Raw genomic sequence first — 22,431 nt, 5'->3', positions numbered from 1 at the left:
ATATATATATATATATATATATATATATATATATAAAGTGGGTATTTTTGTCTGTCATTCGTCGTACATTTTTTTTCCTTTTACGGAAGGTTTTTTGTAGAGAATAAATGGCGAAAAAAAACCTTGATTGAACGGTTTAAAAGACGAGAAAACAGGAAAAAAATGAAAATTAAATTTTCAAACATAGTTTATCTTCAATTTCAATTCTTTAAAATTCAAAATTCAACCGAAAAAAAGAAGAGAAAAACTATCTAATTCGAATCTTTTTGAAAAAATTTCAAAAAAGAATTTATGGAACATCATTAGTAATTTTTCCTGAGTGAGATTCATTTTAGAATTTTGATGACATGTTTTGAATAGGTTAAAATCCACTTTGAAATAAGATTTAAATTTGATTCTACAGATTTTCTAAATTTGCCAGAATATTTTTTTTAAATTTTAATCATAATAAGTTTGAAGAAATATTTCACAAATACTATTCGTCGAAAAAACAGAAGCTAAAATGAAGAATTAAAATGAAATGTATTTATTATTCTTTACAATAATAAAAAAAAAAATACTTGAACATTGATTTAAATTGTCAGGAAAGAAGAGGAAGGAATTTAAAAGGTAAAAAGGTATACGTGTTTAAAAATCCTAAAATCATTTTTAAGGTTGTATTTTTTCTCTAATACTGTCTTTTCTGAAAGTTATCAGAAGCAAAGTAAAAAAATAAATGAATTTATTCAAACAAGTGAAGACCAAGTCTTTAAAATATTTTCTTGGATTTTCAAATTCTATTTGAGTTTTGTCTCTCTTAGAATTAAAAATGTTGAGCATAGCGAAACCAGCTTGCTAGTAAATAAATACAATTCAAAAAATAGAGGCAGCTCACTGGTAAGTGCTGCTATTTGAGCTATTTTTAGAACAGACCAGCGGGCTACTCATCTGGTCTTTACTGGCTACCTGGTGCCCACGGGCACCGCGTTGGTGAACCCTGGTCCAGACTAACATAGCCTTCAACAGTTATTTTTTTACAGAATTAAATGCAGTTGTGGATATTTGAAGAGCTGATGGTAGTTTATTCCAAAGAAGGTACTCTGGTTTAAAAATTGTATTCAAATTGGGTTGGTATGTATAGCAAAGAAGTATGTAATATGTATAACATTTTGGAAAACTACTGCTAAATGAGTAGATACATGTCCATACTTATACATGAACTAAATATAAAATACATATTTTAAATATTGTCAAAATTGTGTCTTTTATGAAGTAGGAGCAGACCAATTATTCTGAAGATTTAATTTTGAATATATAAAATCAGTAAAATAAGTCACCCTGCATACTAGTGCAATACCTGACAATTGTAACTTGTGTAAGTAAGGGAAAGTAGTTGTATTGTAATTTAAACTATTGTGTATATATATATATATCCTAATGAACATCAGTGCATGGCATTAAGTTGATGTTTTTAAGACTTTTTAATTGATTTCCATTATAAACGAAACAGCCACACTTTTCTTTTCAACGGGTATTACGTGACTATATTGTTGCACTGCCGCGCATTTTCAAAACCGTCCCAGTGCGAAACTATGTCAGCCAATCAGCAAACGGCGTTGTCACAGTCAAATTTGCATGACCTTTCTACAAGAGCACAACAGGCGCCCCTGGCATCCATTCGCTTGGCGAACTCTGATTATCATGCCTGATCCACCAGCAAAGTCTGCGCCCAAGAAGGGTTCCAAGAAAGCCGTCACCAAGGCTGCCGGCAAGGGCAAAGGAAAGAGGAGAAAGGCCAGGAAGGAGAGCTATGCCATCTACGTGTACAAGGTGCTGAAGCAGGTCCACCCTGACACCGGCATCTCGTCCAAGGCCATGAGCATCATGAACTCCTTCGTCAACGACATCTTCGAGCGCATCGCTTCTGAGGCTTCTCGCCTGGCTCACTACAACAAGAGATCCACTATCTCTTCCAGGGAGATCCAGACCGCCGTGCGTCTCCTGCTGCCCGGTGAGCTGGCCAAGCACGCTGTGTCTGAGGGCACCAAGGCTGTGACCAAGTACACCAGCTCCAAGTAAATTGTCCTCGCAATTTACACACACAAACTGCTCTTTTAAGAGCCACCCACTTCTTCAAAAGAGTCAGAGGCCTACTGAAATGAGATATTCTTATTTAATCGAGGACTTAGGGCCCACTCTATGTGTCATACTTTATTATTGTGCGAGATTGCCATATTCTTGCTGAAAGGATCTAGTAGAGAACATTGTGTCGTCACAGTGCCAAAAATCGCGCGCTGAATCTCTCCATTTCGCGCGCGCGGCGCCTTTTAGCGTGCTCGCTGTGCCTATGTACGCGCGCTGTCTTTGTTTTGGCACTTTGTGGGCGGGTATAGTTAGACCGCCCCTCCTTTCTGATTGGTCAGGCGCAAAAAGCTGAGGGCCAATCAGAAGTATAACAGGGCGGGCATCAAGATGATACAGCTCCTGACGACAAACAAATTATAAAACGTCCAAATTTAGCGGAGTTCTGGAAAATGTCAATTGAATTTTATCTAAAAGTCTTTCAAGAAGGTAATGTCTCGTCTGTTGAGAGAACATCACATAATGTGATTAATTTATTAATTTTCTTTACTCTATCTACTTGAAGTTTACACCAGAGTCTACCCGAACCCACTTATCTATGCGTACTTCATATCAGGACCACATGATTAGCATATGGGCCTAATTATTGATGTTATGATTGCAATTACTATTTTGGTAGAACAATGAATGACAGTTTATATGGTTTTAATATAACTAAAAATTATTTACGTTTCTGCAAACAACTCAAACTATGGAAAGTTAGATATCAGCCCAGATCAGTATAGATGGCAGACTTAAAAATATGTATTTAAAAAAACAACAAAAAAATGCTAGCTCCATACATTAGGCAAATTAAATCTGAGCGATAATAGTGTAAGACTTACTTGTTCAGCCATGATAGCCCCATGAAAACCTGATTTCCTTTCTTTTTAATCCTAGGGAACTGCCATGGACCTTTCATCATGGATATGAATATTTATGAACGCTAGTGACGCCCTGAGTGGATCAGCATTTTTTAGGATTCTGTTTATTTCAGTTGGCGACGGCTCAGAAAAAAATATGGCACTTATTTACTTTTTGTTGTAAACATACGTGTAAATTAACGCTCATCTGTATAGATCCGACGGTAAACTTTTAAATATACCGACAAAATATACAATGGGCATGAGTAAAGTGCGTGTGTGTGTGTAAAGCTACTAGAATCAAAACGAAAACCTGAATCATGAAAAAAATTGACAAATCATGAAACCTCTATATTGGCTGTGTATGCTTGAGCTATTGTGTAATACAGTGTTTTTCAACCTTTTTTGAGTCAAGGCACATTTTTGGCGTTGAAAAAATCCAGAGGCACATCACCATTATAAATCATTAAAAAAACGAAAGGTTGACAAAGAGTCGTCGCAATTGTTGGATATGACTTTAAACCATAACCAAGCATGCATCACTATAGCTCTTGTCTCAAAGTAGGTGTACTGTCACCACCTGTCGCATCACGCCCTGACTTATTTGGAGTTTTTTGCTGTTTTCCTGTATGTAGTGTTTTAATTCTTGTCTTGCGCTCCTATTTGGGTGGAGTTTTCTCTTTTTTTGTTATTTTCCTGTAGCAGTTTCATGTCTTCCTTTGAGCGATATTTCCCACATCTACTTTGTTTTAGCCATTCAACAATATTTCAGTTGTTTTTATCTTTCTTTGTGGGCTCATTGTTGATTGTCATGTCATTTTCAGATGTACTTTGTGGAAGCCGTCTTTGCCCAACAGTAAGTCTTTGCTGTAGTCCAGCATTCTGTTTTTCTTTATTTTGTAGCCAGTTCAGTTTTAGTTTCGTTCTACATCCCTAAGCTTCAATGCCTTTTCTTAGGGACACTCACTTTTTGTTTATTTTTGGTTTAAGCATTAGACACAATTTTCCCACTGTCTCCAACATCTACAAAGCAGTTAGCACCGGCTGCCAACCACTGATATGAAAGAGTATTACACCGTTACTCTGCCCAGCTCTAGACAACACCGACAATAAACACATCATTTACAGACAATAATTACTGGTTTGAAAACAATTTTAACCCAAATAGGTGAAATCATACAATCTCCCACGGCACCACCAGACTGTATCTCACGGCAAACTAGTGTGCCGCGGCACAGTGGTTGAAAAACACTGGTGTAATAAACACACCAGAAAAGTCAATTCAAATAAAAATAGTCCATCAAGCCAAAGTTAACTTATTTTTGTTTTCACAATTGTATAATTAATACCGATATCTTTTATAATTGTGCGGGTTCATTTAAATGATAATTATTTGTTAAATATGCGCGCCCGCCCCTCGCAACTGTTGACGGAGACACTTCCACAGTGGCCAATCATGTGCAACGTTCTACACATACGCTCTTTGATGCGTGAATTGCGTCACCGCCCGTGGATGCGCACTTTTGCGCATGCGCTGTGTGACAGTTAAATCAAATAAATCATTTGTTTTTAAACTTATTTTTTTTAATTTCAACATTTACAAACAGACGAGAAACAATAATCAAAATAAGTACAAAAACAGTACAAAATGCAACAGCGCCAGGGGGTTGTAAATTCAAAGTAAGTAAAATAGAATAAATATATATATATATATATGATAAACAAAGTGCAAAGCCATAGGCTCACTCAATTTCAGTAAATAACTTAAATTTGGAACACAGCATCATTGTTTTCACTGCTTTTTTGTTGTTAGAGGTAGAGAGTGTTTTAATGTAGAGTTCTAAATCTTTTTTAAAGGTACAGAAGATATGTCGGGAATTGAAAAACTTACATTTATGAATATAAAACTGAGCCAATAGAATAATGAAGTTGCAAAGGTAAAATTCCTTTTCACATTTTTATTCATACAGTGTAAAACCAAATATCACATCTTTAAAACAAAGTATCAAGTGAATCAATTGTATCTTATCACGCCGGCACGTGACTCATTGGACTTAGTAAAAATAATCACGTTTACCGTCACTAGATCACTGTGATGAACCACTACATGCAGAGTATGACAGCAGAACTGAGGCCAAAAAATGAAAGGATAACTGAGCTGTGCTTCTGTGCTCTGAATGCACATTTAAAAATCAGCATGTCTCATATAGGAGCCTCCACATCTTTCAACTGTTTCCCCCAACACTATGCATACGTGTATATAGTCTTGTATTCATATAGTTCAAACACGCACATACCTAAGTTCAAATAATGATAGCCATAAAACAATATTTACACACATGAGAAAGGCAAATAAACATAATTCAGAGGTGTCCATAAAAGGGACAGCGCCCACACAATTTGATTACAATAAAACCCAACAAGACCATGTCATATATTTCTACTTGATAATAAATTTTCTGTTTAATTTATGAGTCTAATTGAAAACATTTTAACACACAAGCAGATATTGTAAGCAACCATTGTATGGTTGACTTTCCTTTTAATTTCTGTTTGAGATCAAAGGAGTGTGGAATAATAATTAGAGAATTACTTGGATTCTTACTAGCACATACATGTGTGATTCTTAACTTGAAAACAAATATTTCGACACACAATATATTTTTATAACATGATATACACTGTGTTGTCCTGAAGTCAATTGTTAATATAATTTACATAATTACTTGATAATACTTTTTTATTAGTGACTGCCATGCTTTAATTTGGCGCTATAGTTGTTTTTATTTATTCTATGCTATAATCGGTAAACAGCAGTTAGATGACGTCACTTCCGCCGAATTACTTCCTGTTGGTTGACTTTTGTTATTCGTTCGAAAGCAACAGTTCGAAATGTCTGTTGCCAATCTGCACAAAGCAGCGAAGAAGCAATGCCATAAGTTGTCTTTAACAAGTTAATACCATGTCAGACACGTTAAATAAGTGCAATAGTGCCGATATGTTGAATAGAATTGTCGAATTAGAGCCAATGTGTTCAAATCATTCAGGCTGACGGGAGTCTCCCTCTGCTGGACATTTTGGGACATTACAGTTACATTTTTGTAAGTCATTGTAGAGCATTGGTCACCAACCCGGTTCCCGCGGGCACCAGGTAGCCCGTAAGGACCAGATGAGTAGCCCGCTGGCCTGTTCTAAAAACAGCTCAAATAGCAGCACTTGCCAGTGAGCTGCCTCTATTTTCTAAATTGTATTTATTTACCAGCAAGCTGGTCTCGCTTTGCTCGACATTTTTAATTCAAAGAGAGACAAAACTCAAATGGAATTTGAAAATACAAGAAAATATTTTGAAAACTTGGTCCTCACATGTTTAAATAAATTAATTTATTTTTTTTACTTTGCTACTTATAACTTTCAGGAAGACAATTTTAGAGAAAAAAAATACAACCTTAAAATGATTTTAGGATTTTTAAACACATGAACCCCTTTACCTTTTAAATTCCTTCCTCTTCTTTCCTGACAATTTAAATCAATGTTCAGGTATTTTTTTTTTTTTATTGTAAAGAATGATAAATACATTTTAATTTAATTCTTTATTTTAGCTTCTGTTTTTTTGACGAAGAATATTTGTGGAATATTTGTGAAATATTTCTTCAAACTTATGATTAAAATTAAAATAATTATTCTGGCAAATCTAGAAAATCTGTAGTATCAAATGTAAATCTTATTTCAAAGTCTTTTGATTTTCTTTTAAAATTGTTGTTCCGGAAAATCTAGAAGAAATAATGATTCGTCTTTGTTAGACATAAAGCTTGGTCCAATTTGTTATATTTTCTAACAAAGTGTAGATTGGATTTTAACCTAATTAAAACATGTCATCAAAATTCTAAAATTAATCTTAATCAGGAAAAATTACTAATAAAATTATTTTTTTATTTTTTTCAAAAAGATTCGTATTAGCTAGTTTTTCCTCTTCATTTTTTTCGGTTAAATTTTGAATTTTAAAGAGTCGAAATTGAAGATAAACTCCATCCATCCATCCATCCATCCATCATCTTCCGCTTATCCGAGGTCGGGTCGCGGGGGCAGCAGCCTAAGCAGGGAAGCCCAGACTTCCCTCTCCCCAGCCACTTCATCTAGCTCTTCCCGGGGGATCCCGAGGCGTTCCCAGGCCAGCCGGGAGACATAGTCTTCCCAACGTGTCCTGGGTCTTCCCCGTGGCCTCCTACCGTTTGGACGTGCCCTAAACACCTCCCTAGGGTGGTGTTCGGGTGGCATCCTGGCCACATGCCCGAACCACCTCATCTGGCTCCTCTAAACTATGTTTCAAAATTTAACTTTCATTTTTTTCGTTTTTTCTCCTCTTTTAAATCGTTCAATTAAGTGTTTTTTTTTTCATCATTTACTCTCTAGTTACTCTTTATATAAATATATATATATATATATATAATAGATTTATTCAGATTTATTCATTAAAGGTAAATTGAGCAAATTGGCTATTTCTGGCAATTTATTTAAGTGTGTATCAAACTGGTAGCCCTTCGCATTAATCAGTACCCAAGAAGTAGCTCTTGTTTTCAAAAAAGGTTGGTGAACCCTGTTGTAGACAAATATGTTCAGTTTGTGTCTCTCTGTTCCTTTCAGTTTTTCACCATCTTGTCTATGCAGAAAATGTCAAAAGTAAATGGTCAAGCTTACAACGACATTCTCTTCATTGACTCCGGTTTGGCTTGGTGGTGAGTCGGCGTTTCTACAAATCTCACAAGAACACTATAAACACGTTAGTGTATTATTATAACATGATATAGTTGAATATAGGTATATTGACGTAAAAACTCCAGAGGCCGCTGATGATTGGCTCAAGTCTAAGGATCCTCCTCCAATAATTGGTTAGCTCCAGCTCACGTGCTACTCAAATGGACCAATCAGCGCTCTCAAGCCCGATATATAAAGGGCAGCTCGCTCTCTCCCTTCCAAACCACATTACATCAGTGTAATAGACAATGGCGAGAACAAAGCAAACAGCACGTAAGTCTACCGGCGGCAAAGCTCCACGGAAGCAGTTAGCCACGAAGGCTGCCCGTAAGAGCGCTCCAGCCACCGGCGGTGTGAAGAAGCCTCACCGTTACAGGCCCGGTACCGTAGCTCTCAGGGAGATCCGCCGCTACCAGAAGTCCACCGAGCTGCTCATCCGCAAGCTGCCCTTCCAGCGCCTGGTGAGAGAAATCGCACAAGACTTCAAGACCGACCTGCGCTTCCAGAGCTCGGCCGTCATGGCGCTGCAGGAGTCCAGCGAGGCTTACCTGGTGGGGCTCTTCGAAGACACCAACTTGTGCGCCATCCACGCTAAGAGAGTGACCATCATGCCCAAAGACATCCAGCTGGCCCGACGCATTCGCGGCGAGAGAGCATAAATAATTTCTCTCCTACACCAACGGCTCTTTTCAGAGCCACCACAATTTCAACCAAGGGAGTGATTCCTATCTGACATTTAATTATCAAATCATACAAAGAATCAAATTTAGCTATCTTACATACAATCTGAGGACTTGCATTTTATGACTCTACAATGCAGGGGTGTCCGAACCTTTTCCACAGAGAGCCGCACACGGGAAAGTTTCATTTTCACACCATAACAGAATATATTCCATTTTTTTATCCTTATGGCTCCTGAGATTTATGAGGGACTCAGTCACTAAAAGGTTAAAAATAAGTCAAATTATTATTGTTTATTTAATGCTTACAGTAAATCTCTATATCACAGGGTTCACCAACCTTTTTGAAACCCGGAGCTACTTCTTGGGTACTGATTAATGCGAAGGGCTACCAGTGCGATACACACTTAAATAAATTGCCAGAAATAGCCAATTTGCTCAATTTACCTTTAGTAAAAAAAAAAAAAAAAAAAATATATATATATATATATATATATATATATACATATATAAAAATGGGTATTTCTGTCATTCCGTCGTACCTTTTTTTTTTTCCTTGTACGGAAGGTTTTTTGTAGAGAATAAATGATGAAAAAAACCCCACTTAATTGAACTGTTTAAAAGAGGAGAAAATACGAAAAAAAAGAAAATTTAACTTTGAAACATAGTTTATCTTCAATATCGACTCTTTAAAATTCAAAATTCAACTGAAAAAAATGAAGAGAAAATCTAGTTAATTCGAATGTTTTTGAAAAAATTAAAAAAAAGAATTTATGGAACATCATAAGTCATTTTTCTTGATTAAGATTAATTTTTGAATTTTGATGACATTTTTTAAGTAGGTTAAAATCCAATCTGCAATTTGTTAGAACATATAACAAATTGGACCAATCATTATCAAATACAAATCATTATTTCTTCTAGATTTTCCAGAATTTTTTAAAAAAGAAATTCAAAAGACTTTGAAATAATATTTAAATGATTTTACAGATTTTTTAGATTTGCCAGAATAATTTTTTTGAATTTTAATAAGTTTGAAGAAATATTTCACAAATATTCTTCATCGGAAAAACAGAAGCGAAAATGAAGAATTAAATTAAAATGTATATATTATTCTTTAGAATAAAAAAAAAAACCTTGAACATTGATTTAAATTGTAGGAAAGAAGAGGAAGGAATTTAAAAGGTAAAAAGGTATGTGTTTAAAAATCCCAAAATCATTTTTAAAGTTGTATTTTTTCTCTAAAATTATCTTTCTGAAAGTCATAAGAAGCAAAGTTAAAAAAATAAAATAATAATTTATTCAAACAAGTGAAGACCAAGTCTTTAAAATATTTTCTTGGGTTTTCAAAGTCTATTCGAGTTTTGTCTCTTAGAATTAAAAATGTCGAGCAAAGCAAGACCAACTTGTTAGTAAATAAATACAATTTAAAAAATAGAGACAGCTCACTGGTAAGTGCTGCAATTTGAGCAGTTTTTAGAACAGGTCAGCGGGCGACTCATCTGGTCCTTACAGGCTACCTGGTGCCCATGGGCACCGCGTTGGTGACCCCTGCTACATCAACTTGAGGTTGATATAAAGTAAAACAAATAAGGTTTTATGTCCTTTCTGTCAGACATCTTTGTTTTTTATTGTAAAACTGAAATATGCAGTATTTAGATAGATAGATATTACTTTATTGATTCCTTCAGGAGAGTTCCTTTATTTAGCAATTAAAGCCCTCAAAGATCAATAATGCAGGAAACCATTGATTTTAATTATTTCATATTTTTGATTAATCACAGTGAAAAGTTAAATAAAATCCTACTAAATATATTTGAGATCCGAAAGGTTCCCCACTCATAAAGTGATGCATTTTTATTAGTTTTTTTTTTAAAACTTTTAACACTTAAATTTCAAGATCAACTTCCGATATATCTTTCGATTTTAAATTTCAACTATCATTTTGTTTGTTTTATGCTCCATTGTCAAAACTTTGATGTTTTTATATGGCAACCACACAACATATGCAATGTTTTTTCCACATAAAACATTTTAAAGTGATATTTTTTAAGAAAAAAATCATTATGACATAGATTTTTTTATCCTTTTTTTTAGCAATGGAAAAAAAAGAAAATGAAGACAAAATAAATAAAAAAACTGCCTGCATAGCAGCTTTGTGTCAACATTGCCAATTTTTCTCATTAGATTTCACGTCATTCCACTTCTTTTACATGTTTTTTTTTTTTTTTTTTTTTTGCAATACTATCAATTTTGCAAATTTTGCAGAATGTCTGGTGGGCACGTAAACAATTAGCTGCGGGCCGACCCCGGGCCGCACTTTGGACACCACTGCTATAATGGGAAACAACATCCGTTTAGATCAGACCTGAGTAAATTAAGGCCCGGGCGTCAAATGCGGCCCGTTAAGCTTTTCAATCTGGCCTGCCAGACATTCCCCAATTTTTATTTTTTTAGATCTTTAAGATGGAAACTGAAGCTGCAATTATGATGTACAGTGATGTTTTCTAATGACCGTAAGTCTTCAACTATGCAAAGTATTTCAATGATTAGAATCTGCGCTTATGGAGGATTTACACTTTGATTTTTATTTTACTGTTTTAATTGATTTTACTCTTTAAAATAGTTTTTAATCATATTTGTTTTTATATTGTTTTTATTGTTTTTATTTTTATTCATTTTTTGTTTTATTTAGTCATTGGTGGAGCATAATATTGTTTTTAACATGGCTGTGCAGCACTTTGAAAACGTTATTGTTGTTTAAATGTGCTATATAAATAAAGTGGATTGGATTGGATTGGATTACCAGGTACTAAACTAACTAGTAACTCTGGTAATCTACGTCACAGCAGCTCAGACGAAGCACCAAGCAGTGTGGGCGGGAAGCGTTTCCACAGACGTGGAAGCAGCTTTTCACAACAAAGTTCTTTGGGTTAATTTTGTACCCTTTGCGTTCATATTTCACTGTTTGTTGCATTTTTGTTGTGTTTCACTTGATTGTAAAATATGTCGATCGAAAGGGCTGTGACATTCATATTTTGTTCATATTCAATGTTTTATTGTTCATAGGAAAAAATAAAATTCCATTACGTTTTTTAAGGCGATCGGTCATAACATTTTTGGCATTCAATCAGACATTATTGTGAAGTTTTGTATTAGTGTCCCTTAAAATAGATATACCGGCCCCCAGTCACATTTTTTTCTCTAAATGTGGCCCCCGAGTCACAATAATTGCCCAGGCCTGATTTATATGCATATTATCCAACATTTGTTAAAGGTTTATGATGGATGTTTATTTCCATTATTGACAAAAGTCAACAGTCTGCCTAAAGTAGTGGATGTGGGAGTTGTTCCATCCTGCATATGATCCCTCAAAGGCCTAATGAAATGAGATGTATTATTTAACGGGGATAGCAGGTCTATTCTATGTGTCATACTTGATCATTTCGCGATATTGCCATATTTTTGCTGAAATGATTTAGTAGAGAACGTTGACGATAAAGTACGCAACATTTGGTCGCCAACAAAAAAGCCTTGCCTGTACTGGAAGTAGCAGACGATGCAATTCGGACCGAGAAAGCAACAATTTCCCCATTAATTTGAGCAAGGATGAAAGGTTCGTGGATGAGGAAAGTTAGAGTGAAGCACTAAAAAACAAAAACAAAAGAAAAGGCAACAACTCCAGGCGGGGGCATTGGGAGCGATTCAGATGTTATTAAACACATTTACTTGGATAATTCTGGAAAATCCCTTATCTGCTTATTGTGGTAATAGTGTTTTAGTGAGATTATAAAGTCATACCTGAAAGTTGGAGGGCTGCGGTGAACGCCAGTGTCTCTAAAGGAGAAGCCAATGGAGGAGCCAAGATCACAGCTGCATTTTGACAGTTGCAGGAGAAGGTCGCATAATCCACTCAAGTCTCCGGTTGACATGTGGTAGAGAAACATGTTCGCTTGACCGCTCTGTGTTAAAGCTTCACAACAAACAAAGAAACACCGGCTGTGTTTCGGTTGCTAAAAGCAGCTGCAATCCACCGCTTTCCACCAACAGCATTGTTCTTTATAGTCTCTATTATTAATTGAACAATTTGCAAAAGATTCAGCAACACAGATGTCCAAAATACTGTGTAATTAATTAAGCAATGAAAAGAGACGACTTTTAGCCGTGAGTGGTGCTGGGTTGAAATGTTCGCTCCAACCAATAACGTCACAAGCATGCGTCAACATAAGCGTCATCATTCCATGACGTTTTCAACAGGATATCTTACGGGAAATTTAAAACTGCAATTTAGTAAACTAAAAAGGCCGTATTGGCATGTGTTGCAATGTTAATATTTCATTGTTGATATATAAACTATCAGACTGCGTGGTCGGTAGTAGTGGGTTTCAGTAGGCCTTTAATATAAACTTCCTTGAATTTCATTAAAATTTTAAACAACAGTACAGATGAAGTGCGAATATAAACAAAGATTACTGTACAGAAATATAATTGCATATGCGTTCACGTGTGTGGATGTATATGTTTTTATAGTCCAGGGAGTTAATCCGTTTTGGGGGTGAATTGAGGGGATAATTATGATGTGTTCAAGAGTTTTATGGCATGAGGGAAGAAACTGTTACAGAGCCTGGAGGTTCTGCTACGAAGGCTGCAGTATAGCTCGGTTGGTAGAGTTGCCTTGCCAGCAATTTGAGGGTTCCAGGTTCGATCTTCACTTCTCTCATCTTACTCGCTGCTGTTGTGTCCTTGGGCAAAACACTTTACCCACCTGCTCCCCGTGCCGGAGACACTGGTTTAAAAATGTCACTTAGGTAGTGGGTTTCACAATTTGAAAATTTAATTCACTTCCTGGAGTCCAGCATTGTAAACACCCCCACCATGGACTGTTTTCACTGCTCAAACCTACCCTACATTCTAAACTATTTTACACGATTTGAATCTGCCACTGCTAAAATAAGTTAATAGCTAGGTTAATTGTTAATGAACAAATCAAGTCTTTTTGGACAACTATCTAGATTGATTGAGAAATAATTTGCTGTTATCTATTTGGAAACGGGACTGAACAAATAGTGGTATATGTTGATTTCAATTACTTTAATCAAATTTAAACTTAAAAAAATAGATTCAGTTTATGGTTTGTTGTGATAAAAGTCAAGTGTACAAATTAGATAAAGTTGTACAAGTTTGTATTTACATTTTTGCTATACCCTATTTGTATTCTAATTTAATGAGCACTTTTATCAACACACACATTGTATTCTTAAGTGTGTTTTTATCTGTATTAAAATGCTACAGAAATTTCAGTTAGGGAACATTGGAGATAGTGACACCATTGCCAATGCATGGGGATATGAGACTGAAAAACAAAAATAAATACAATCATTGCCAATATTTCAGAATAATACCCACCAGTACAAAAATATTGATCCAAATCCTATAACAGCTACTAGTAATCGTTATATTGCTAAAAAACAAAAACAAACAAAAAACATTGCAAAATCTGTCTTTTGAACAGCTCAACGTTTCCACAACATCCGGCTCCCTTCAAAGAGCCATTAATCCCACAGGGCAAAACAAATAATAGTGTTTTTCTGCACTAATGTGTTTCTCATTAATGTTCAACATTATATGCAGTGTATCCAATCAGCTAACCATAAAAGGACACACTTGCTGTTTGTAATATTGAGTTATTCATTTTATTGACAGTTATCTTAATTACAAAAAAATGACAGATCAAAATGACAGAACAGCAAAGTGCGGGATTTCTGTCTGAAATCAGTGGACCGACTTCCTGGAATAGTTCGGAAACTGCTCGAGTCTATTTGAAAAGTTTAGTCAATTTTACTACAAGCTTTATTTTCCTATAACTTATGCCATTCAGTGAATGGAAATTATCATAGAAAAAAACAAAAAAACAACAACCTATATGTCTATATATTTGTGTATATCAGTGCATCAAAAAAAAGGTTAATTTGAAGACTTTTGTCAAATTTAGAACGAAAACAGCCACTATTTTCTTTTCAACGGTTATCGTGTTACTATATTGTTGCACTGCCGCGCATTTTCAAAACCGTCCCAGTGCGAAACTATGTCAGCCAATCAGCAAACGGCGTTGTCACAGTCAAATTTGCATGACATTCCTAGAAGACCACAACAGGCGCCCTGGGCACCCACTCGCTTAGCGAACTCTGATCATCATGCCTGATCCACCAGCAAAGTCTGCGCCCAAGAAGGGTTCCAAGAAAGCCGTCACCAAGGCTGCCGGCAAGGGCAAAGGAAAGAGGAGAAAGGCCAGGAAGGAGAGCTATGCCATCTACGTGTACAAGGTGCTGAAGCAGGTCCACCCTGACACCGGCATCTCGTCCAAGGCCATGAGCATCATGAACTCCTTCGTCAACGACATCTTCGAGCGCATCGCTTCTGAGGCTTCTCGCCTGGCTCACTACAACAAGAGATCCACTATCTCTTCCAGGGAGATCCAGACCGCCGTGCGTCTCCTGTTGCCCGGTGAACTGGCTAAGCATGCTGTGTCCGAGGGCACCAAGGCTGTCACCAAGTACACCAGCTCCAAGTAAATTGTTCCCGCAATTTACACACACAAACGGCTCTTTTAAGAGCCACCCACTTTATCTGAAGATACGTGTTCCTGATTTTAATGCGGCTATAGATCTCCCATTGATGGTCACTCTCAGCCATAATCTTAATGATTTGTAATGTTTGACTACATTATAAGAATTATGGTGACGTTGTGAATCGATGCTTTAAACTGTCATTGAAGTAATTGTATTACCAATGAAATATACTTACAAAGTAACCTGTTCACTAACATCTGTGAATGCGGTTTGTTTCACTGACTCATTCCTGTATGTCACTCACCGAAGGGAATTGAATCTTTCCACTCAAATCGAATGCTGGGGCTTGCACAAGTTTACTGCATGCTGATGGTATACGTGTGTGTGTGTGTATGTGTGTATATATATATATGTATATATGTGTGTGAATTTAAATGTATTATATATAGATAATCTATAGCATCTATGCAGCAACTGAATTGAATTATATATATATTATTGTGTTATATATTGTGTGTGTATATATATATATATATATACATATATATATATATATATATATATTGTATATGTATAGGGGTGGGACCTAATACATTTACTTCTTCCCACTCCCTTTTGAGCCAATCTTGACATCTACAAAAGATTAGTCACATGTAATGTTTTCAATGTAGCTGTAAATATAATGTATATATATATTTATTTTGTATTTTATGTCATTTTTGTTTTGTTGCATGGCTCAAAAATAAACCATTCATTCATTCATGCTTGCACCTCCAACACACACACACACACACACACACACACACACCACTTAATTCACTCAGCAAGAGCGCATGCGTAGAACATTGTTCGGTTGGGATTGCACAAGTCTTGCGGTCAGTCAACCGTCACAAGCTGTGTGCGAAGGGACTCGCACATAATGTAACAAGTACTGGCGTGTACTGACACACCTTTAACTGCAACAGTTTTGATTCTACAATTATGACATACATTTTTTTTGTGATGATCCACAGTCTCTATTCAGTTAATATATATGCACAGCAACTGTTTAAGTCATAGTTTTTCCTCAACACGCTTGTCTCCCCTGTTGGCTCTTCATGCAACTAATAATATTAACGCAAAATTAGCAAACTGAATGAGATCTCGATTTTGCCATTGTGGGACAAATAAGCCATTGGGCATCAAACATGCCTGGGTTATTTCTACTAATTGCAAATCAGTTCTCATCATTCATTTAAATGAGCCGTTCAAAAGACTTGACCCTTTCACAGACATCCCATTGTTGACTGTGTTGTTGTCTATAGATGGGATTTGTGGCCCTTTTGGTCCTGTGATCTTATTTTCAAATAAAACTGATCAAAACACTGTCTTGCTTTTATAGTTGTTTTTTTAATCAAGGGAACAATTATTGGTAGTAGTTATAAGACACTGTAAAATTGAATTATTTAAAAGTTACACACTTATTTATAGGTAGGAATCTTTCCGAAATATTGGCTATAATTTGTTTGGTTTTCATTGTAAAAACAATACACAAGGCGGTGCCATAGCCCCATGCTTTGACAATGACATTATTTACTTCACCAATGGGAATAGAGTATTTCAAAAATTCAGAAAAAAATCTCAAACGATAAAGTTTATGTGTGTAAAAAAAAAACAACTACAAATGACATTTATGGCTCCTTATGGGGAGCCGGATCTTGAAGAGCCATTCTTGACCAAGTGTATTCAAAACACTTGTTTGTTTTTATTTAACTATATACCGGTATATTTTTGAAATTATTACTATCAAACTATTTCTGAAAGCAGTTACAAGATAAGATTTAGATCAGAATAAGCTGAATTTACACAAATATTACGCTATGGGTTGGAATTTTCCTGAAATATTAGATATAATTTCATTTTTGTTTTGTTTCTGTTGTAAAAAATTCCATGAGATGTATGTATCTCCATGCGTTGACACGGACATCATTATTTATGCATTTCACTCACATAAAAAAATAACTGCACACATAATTTTAAAAATACAAAAAAAACATGCAGTAAGTAAAAACAAAATGTATACTGAAAATGTTTCAAAAAAGTATAAATAAGATCAGAATAAAAGATATCAGTGATTTAAAATTGCTACATTTCCTTTGGACTGACTAATTTTAAGTCCATTTGCCAGTTGGTTGACACTGATTTGCATGTGCGTAAAAACAGCTTCCAAATTGTCATCGTAAGCTTAAAAGAGCCATTTAAAAGACTTAACTGAATTGCGAGTAGATTAATAATTTATTTTCTACCACTTGTCCTTGATAATGTTGACAAAATGATAGAATGATAAATGACACAATATGTTACTGCATATGTCAGCAGCTAAATTAGGATCCTTTGTTTGTTTACTTACTACTAAAAGACAACTATGTTCACTATTCTATTTAAGGACAAACTCGCAATAAGAAACATGTTTACCGAAAATTATCAAAATAATTTTGGTACCGGTACCACAATATTGGTTTCGGGACAACACAAGTCTTTGTCTTTATGTACATCAGTGCATAAAAATCTATGCAGTGATGTATGCTTTTCAAGGCTTTTTAATTGCTGATCTCAGGGCATTCGATTGGTCGCAACTGAACTGTTTGTTTTGTCTAAGAAGGCGTTTCTCCTCTCATCCGAGTAAGCTTCATCAGTTTGTGCTCACAGACTTAGCATTGGTCGTATCTGGTTTAAAAACTAGAGTGAGCTCTGTTTTCCTTGACTCTGATTAATTTCTTTGTGCATCTTGACTAGACTAGATCTGACCAATATAAGTCCTTAAAGGCCTACTGAAACCCACTACTACCGACCACACAGTCTGATAGTTCATATATCCATGATGAAATATTAACATTGCAACACATGCCAATATGGCCATTTTAGTTTACTAAATTGCAATTTTAAATTTCCCGCGAAGTGTCCTGTGGAAAACGTCGCAGAATGCTGACGTGTACGCGTGACGTCACGTACTGTTAGGAAATATTAGCGCTGCACACACACACAGCTAAATGTCGTCCGCTTTAACCGCATAATTACACAGTATTTTGGACATCTGTGTTGCTGAATCTTTTGCAATTTGTTCAATTAATAATGGAGAAGTCAAAGTACAAAGATGGAGTTGGGAAGCTTTAGCCTTTAGCCACACAAACACACAGTGATTCCTTCTTTAAAAGTAAATGTGTCTAAAAACATATGAATCCGTCCCAATGCAATCATGTTTTTTTTTTTAAACTAGATTTTATTTATTTTTTTCTAGTCCGTTGCTATCAATATCCTCAAACACAAATCTTTCATCCTCGCTCAAATTAATGGGGAAATTGTCGTTTTCTCGGTCCGAATAGCTCTTTTTGTTGGAGGATCCCATTAAAAACAATGTGAGGATGTGAGGAGCCATCAACGGGTGACGTCATCGTCTGCAACTTCCGATAAAGGCAGGGCTTTTCTGTTAGCGACCAAAAGTTGCGAACTTTATCGTCGATGTTCTCTACTAAATCCTTTCAGCAAAAATATGGCAATATCGCAAAAGGATCAAGTATGACACATAGAATGGACCAGCTATCCCAGTTTAAATAAGAAAATCTCATTTCATTAGGCCTTTAAGAATCCAATGACCTGGATGAATAAATTGCTTGCCATTCACAATGTAGTATCAAAACAGTCAAGTTTCTTTTCAACGGTTATCGTGTGACTATATTGTTGCACTGCCGCGCATTTTCAAAACCGTCCCAGTGCGAAACTATGTCAGCCAATCAGCAAATGGCGTTGTCACAGTTAAATTTGCATGACATTCCTACAAGAGCACAACAGGCGCCCTAGGCACCCATTCGCTTGGCGAAATTTGATCACCATGCCTGATCCACCAGCAAAGTCTGCGCCCAAGAAGGGCTCCAAGAAAGCCGTCACCAAGGCTGCCGGCAAGGGCAAAGGAAAGAGGAGAAAGGCCAGGAAGGAGAGCTATGCCATCTACGTGTACAAGGTGCTGAAGCAGGTCCACCCTGACACCGGCATCTCGTCTAAGGCCATGAGCATCATGAACTCCTTCGTCAACGACATCTTCGAGCGCATCGCTTCTGAGGCTTCTCGCCTGGCTCACTACAACAAGAGATCCACTATCTCTTCCAGGGAGATCCAGACCGCCGTGCGTCTCCTGCTGCCCGGTGAGCTGGCTAAGCACGCTGTGTCTGAGGGCACCAAGGCTGTCACCAAGTACACCAGCTCCAAGTAAATTGACAACGCAATTTACACACACAAACGGCTCTTTTAAGAGCCACCCACTTATTCTGAGGGTTCACCTTCCAGTCAATGTTAATGAAAACTTTTATCCCTGTAAAGTCAAAATCCTGCTGTACAATTTCAGATACGGAGAAAATGCTGAATTGAATGTTATACTTATATAAACATTGCACGAAATGTCAATGATTATGACCTGATGAACAGGTAGCTTCCAAAAGTCATCACACTAATAATTCAGTGGTTCTTAATCTTGTTGGGGGCTCTGAACCCCACTAGTTTCACATGTGCATACACTGGACCCTTATTTGATGAAAAGTCGTATGTTTTTGGTAGCACTTTAGTATGGGGAGGATATTCTAAGTAACAAAGACTTAGTTTAAAGTTATATGGACCCTAGGGGAACATATTCTAATTAATAAAGACTTAATTTGGAGTTATTTGGTTAGGGTCAGGGTTAGAGGGTTAGGATTAGGGTTATGATAAGGCCATTAAGTAGTACTTAATGACTAGTTCAGAGCCAATATGTTACCATGTTTTTTTTACTGGTGCACAAAATGAACCGTGCATGAACATCACCTTGTTCAAACAACAAAACCAAGACGGTGCATAAACTCACAATTACACACCTGCTAATCAATCAGCTGTTGCCGTATCCGTAGTATGCCAACAGGGAGAAGTTTGTATTCACACGACGAATCAGGTGTGTTTTGATCTCCGCCGAATCCCTAGGGTTCAATCGAACCCTGGTTAAGAACCATTGTAATAACTAGTAGAAATTGAGTCTGTTTGGGATGTTATCAATACCATGTGACTACTATGTATTTTATAATAACTAAATGTGAACCAAAAACATCAAATGCAACAGAGCGGCATAAGTGAATTATTTTTATATAATGTAATTTTCTCTACCGATTCAAATCGCTTTACATTGTGAAATTCAATGTCGAAGTTAAATTTTTTATAAACCAGTGTGGCTGGCACCGCAAGCTGTTGGGTAAAGTGTCTTGCCCAAAGACACAATGGCAGTGACTAGGATGGCTGAAGTGGGGATCAAAGCTGGAACCAACTGAGCTATACTGCCCTAATCAATATTATAAAGAGGAAATCTGGAATGTTTTAACTAATTGTTTAAGTCACTTTTGATAAGGAGTTTGTCATTCATATCTAAAAAAAAAAATCAGTTTCAAGCATTTATTGTGTTTTCAAATAAAAATCAAACATTTCCTTCCACACTTGATGGTTCAGTATTTCGCCCTGGGTGGGAAAAAGTTTAAACACCCCTGATCTAAAATATTAGGCCTTGAATAAAAATGAAATACTCAACATAAAAAGTTGAGTTCATTTAAAAATAATATGATAGAAACGTCTGAATTAAGTTACAATGACGACAACCATAAACACTGTTAACTACGTAAGTCAGCGTCTCCAAACTATGGCCTGCCAGCGTCCAAAAATCCGGCCTGCGGGAAGTCTCAAGGTTTTTTTTTGTTTTTTTTTAAGTGTGTCCTTTTTAATTTATTTTCTACTGTTTGTTACTCAGGCGTATATTGTCCATAAATGCATTTTTCGATCGATAATGTGACAGCATCATGCTCGTGCCGCAGTGTCGGACGAGCAAGCGACAAGTGCGCAATCTTTTAGTCAATTAGTGCATGGGGAATATATATATATATATATATATATATATATATATATACGTGTATGTGTATATGTATATATATATGTGTATATGTATATATATATATATATATGTGTATATGTATATATATATGTATATATATGTATATATATATATATGTATATATATATGTGTATATGTATATATATATATATATATATACGTATATGTATATATATATATATGTGTATATATATATATATATGTACACACACAACAACACAGCCCGGGCCCCGGCCATACTTTTTTAACCCAATGCGGGCCCCGAGTCAAAAAGTTTGGGGACCCCTGATATAAATGAACATTAGTATTTTTGCACAGGCAGAAGTTCTGACACACAAGGTTATTCAGTTACACAATAGTGTTATCGTTCTTTCTCACATAGGACAGTAAAAACAATCAAACAATTGTATGCGGAAAAAATTGAAATGGTCTAATATGTATTGGTCTTATACTTAGTCAAATATAATACAAAAGGTGACATTTTTTTAGCATTTTTTTTTTCCATAAAAAATATCAGCTTGACTTGGTTTGAGCTAAAGTATCACAAGTATTGATATTTGAGCATAAAGATCTAGTATCGATATTTCAGTATTGAGCCACACATCACCAGTTATGTATAGAGATGGGGTTGATGGTCATTTGAAGCAAACAGAGTCCCTGTGACCAATCCATCCATCCATTTACTACCGCTTGTCCCTTTTAGGGTCGAAGGGGGGGGGGGGGGGGGTGCTGGAGTTGATCTCAATTGCATTCGGGCAGGTCACCACATCATCGTAGGGCTCGGGATCCGTTCTTCCAAATAATCGTCACAAACATTTTACTTCTTTTTTAAAATGAAGAAATAAATAATTTGTAGCAGTTATAGGATCTTATGTAAATTTACATTATTAATTATTGTTGGGATACATTATGAAATATTGACAATATTATTTTGTTTGGGTTACATTTAGTGGTACCTCAAATAATCCGTCAAATATTCAAACACAGTGTTACAGATCAAATTGTGTGTAATGTTGCAGAGGCCAAAAAATGAAACACAAAAACTACGCTACTGTATTTTGATTTTGGTCATTATGGTGGTCCATGGAGAGTCAGGTGTTTTCTTTGGTGATACTTTAAAAAGATAATAATGAAATGCTTAAGAACCACTGCTTTACATGTCAGGACATGTAACAACAAATGTGAAAATAATAAAACAAATCAAATGTGAATCCATGACTGACTAATTTTAAGTCAGTTTGCTCGTTGGATGACACTGATTTGCATGTGCCTAAAACAAGCTCCCAAATTCTAATTTCTCTGAGGCGAATGGCTGGAAATTTGGCAAGAAAAGTTCAGCAGTCAGACACAGGACAGGTTTCCAATTTGTATTTATTATAATAAACAATTAAACAGAGCAATTTTCTCTGCTAATTTGATGGTCGGAAAGCTGTTTGAAGAGGAGATTTATATTTGCACACACACACACACACACACATTATATATATATATATATATATATATACATATATATATAAATAAATGTTCTCTGC

General features: G+C 35.9%; 4 protein-coding genes and 1 pseudogene across 4 annotated transcripts; all 5 read left to right on the top strand.

Annotated features, from left to right (window-relative positions):
* Positions 1-22,431, top strand: part of LOC133541915 (uncharacterized) — a 43,111-nt pseudogene that overhangs the window by 8,131 nt on the left and 12,549 nt on the right.
* LOC133542197 (histone H2B-like) lies at positions 1,671-2,108 on the top strand. The gene has a single exon (XM_061886094.1). It carries the CDS (start codon positions 1,681-1,683, stop codon positions 2,056-2,058), a length of 378 nt encoding a protein of 125 aa, XP_061742078.1. The 5' UTR covers positions 1,671-1,680; the 3' UTR covers positions 2,059-2,108.
* Positions 7,828-8,810, top strand: LOC133542220 (histone H3). The gene has a single exon (XM_061886117.1). It carries the CDS (start codon positions 7,964-7,966, stop codon positions 8,372-8,374), a length of 411 nt encoding a protein of 136 aa, XP_061742101.1. The 5' UTR covers positions 7,828-7,963; the 3' UTR covers positions 8,375-8,810.
* Positions 14,572-16,329, top strand: LOC133542224 (histone H2B-like). The gene has a single exon (XM_061886120.1). It carries the CDS (start codon positions 14,590-14,592, stop codon positions 14,965-14,967), a length of 378 nt encoding a protein of 125 aa, XP_061742104.1. The 5' UTR covers positions 14,572-14,589; the 3' UTR covers positions 14,968-16,329.
* LOC133542225 (histone H2B-like) lies at positions 18,824-19,334 on the top strand. The gene has a single exon (XM_061886121.1). It carries the CDS (start codon positions 18,833-18,835, stop codon positions 19,208-19,210), a length of 378 nt encoding a protein of 125 aa, XP_061742105.1. The 5' UTR covers positions 18,824-18,832; the 3' UTR covers positions 19,211-19,334.

This window comes from Nerophis ophidion, linkage group LG24 (assembly GCF_033978795.1).
Source record: "Nerophis ophidion isolate RoL-2023_Sa linkage group LG24, RoL_Noph_v1.0, whole genome shotgun sequence".
NCBI lineage: Eukaryota > Metazoa > Chordata > Actinopteri > Syngnathiformes > Syngnathidae > Nerophis > Nerophis ophidion.
Note: the sequence above shows the minus strand (reverse complement) of the source record. Positions and strands in the feature narration are given on the sequence as shown.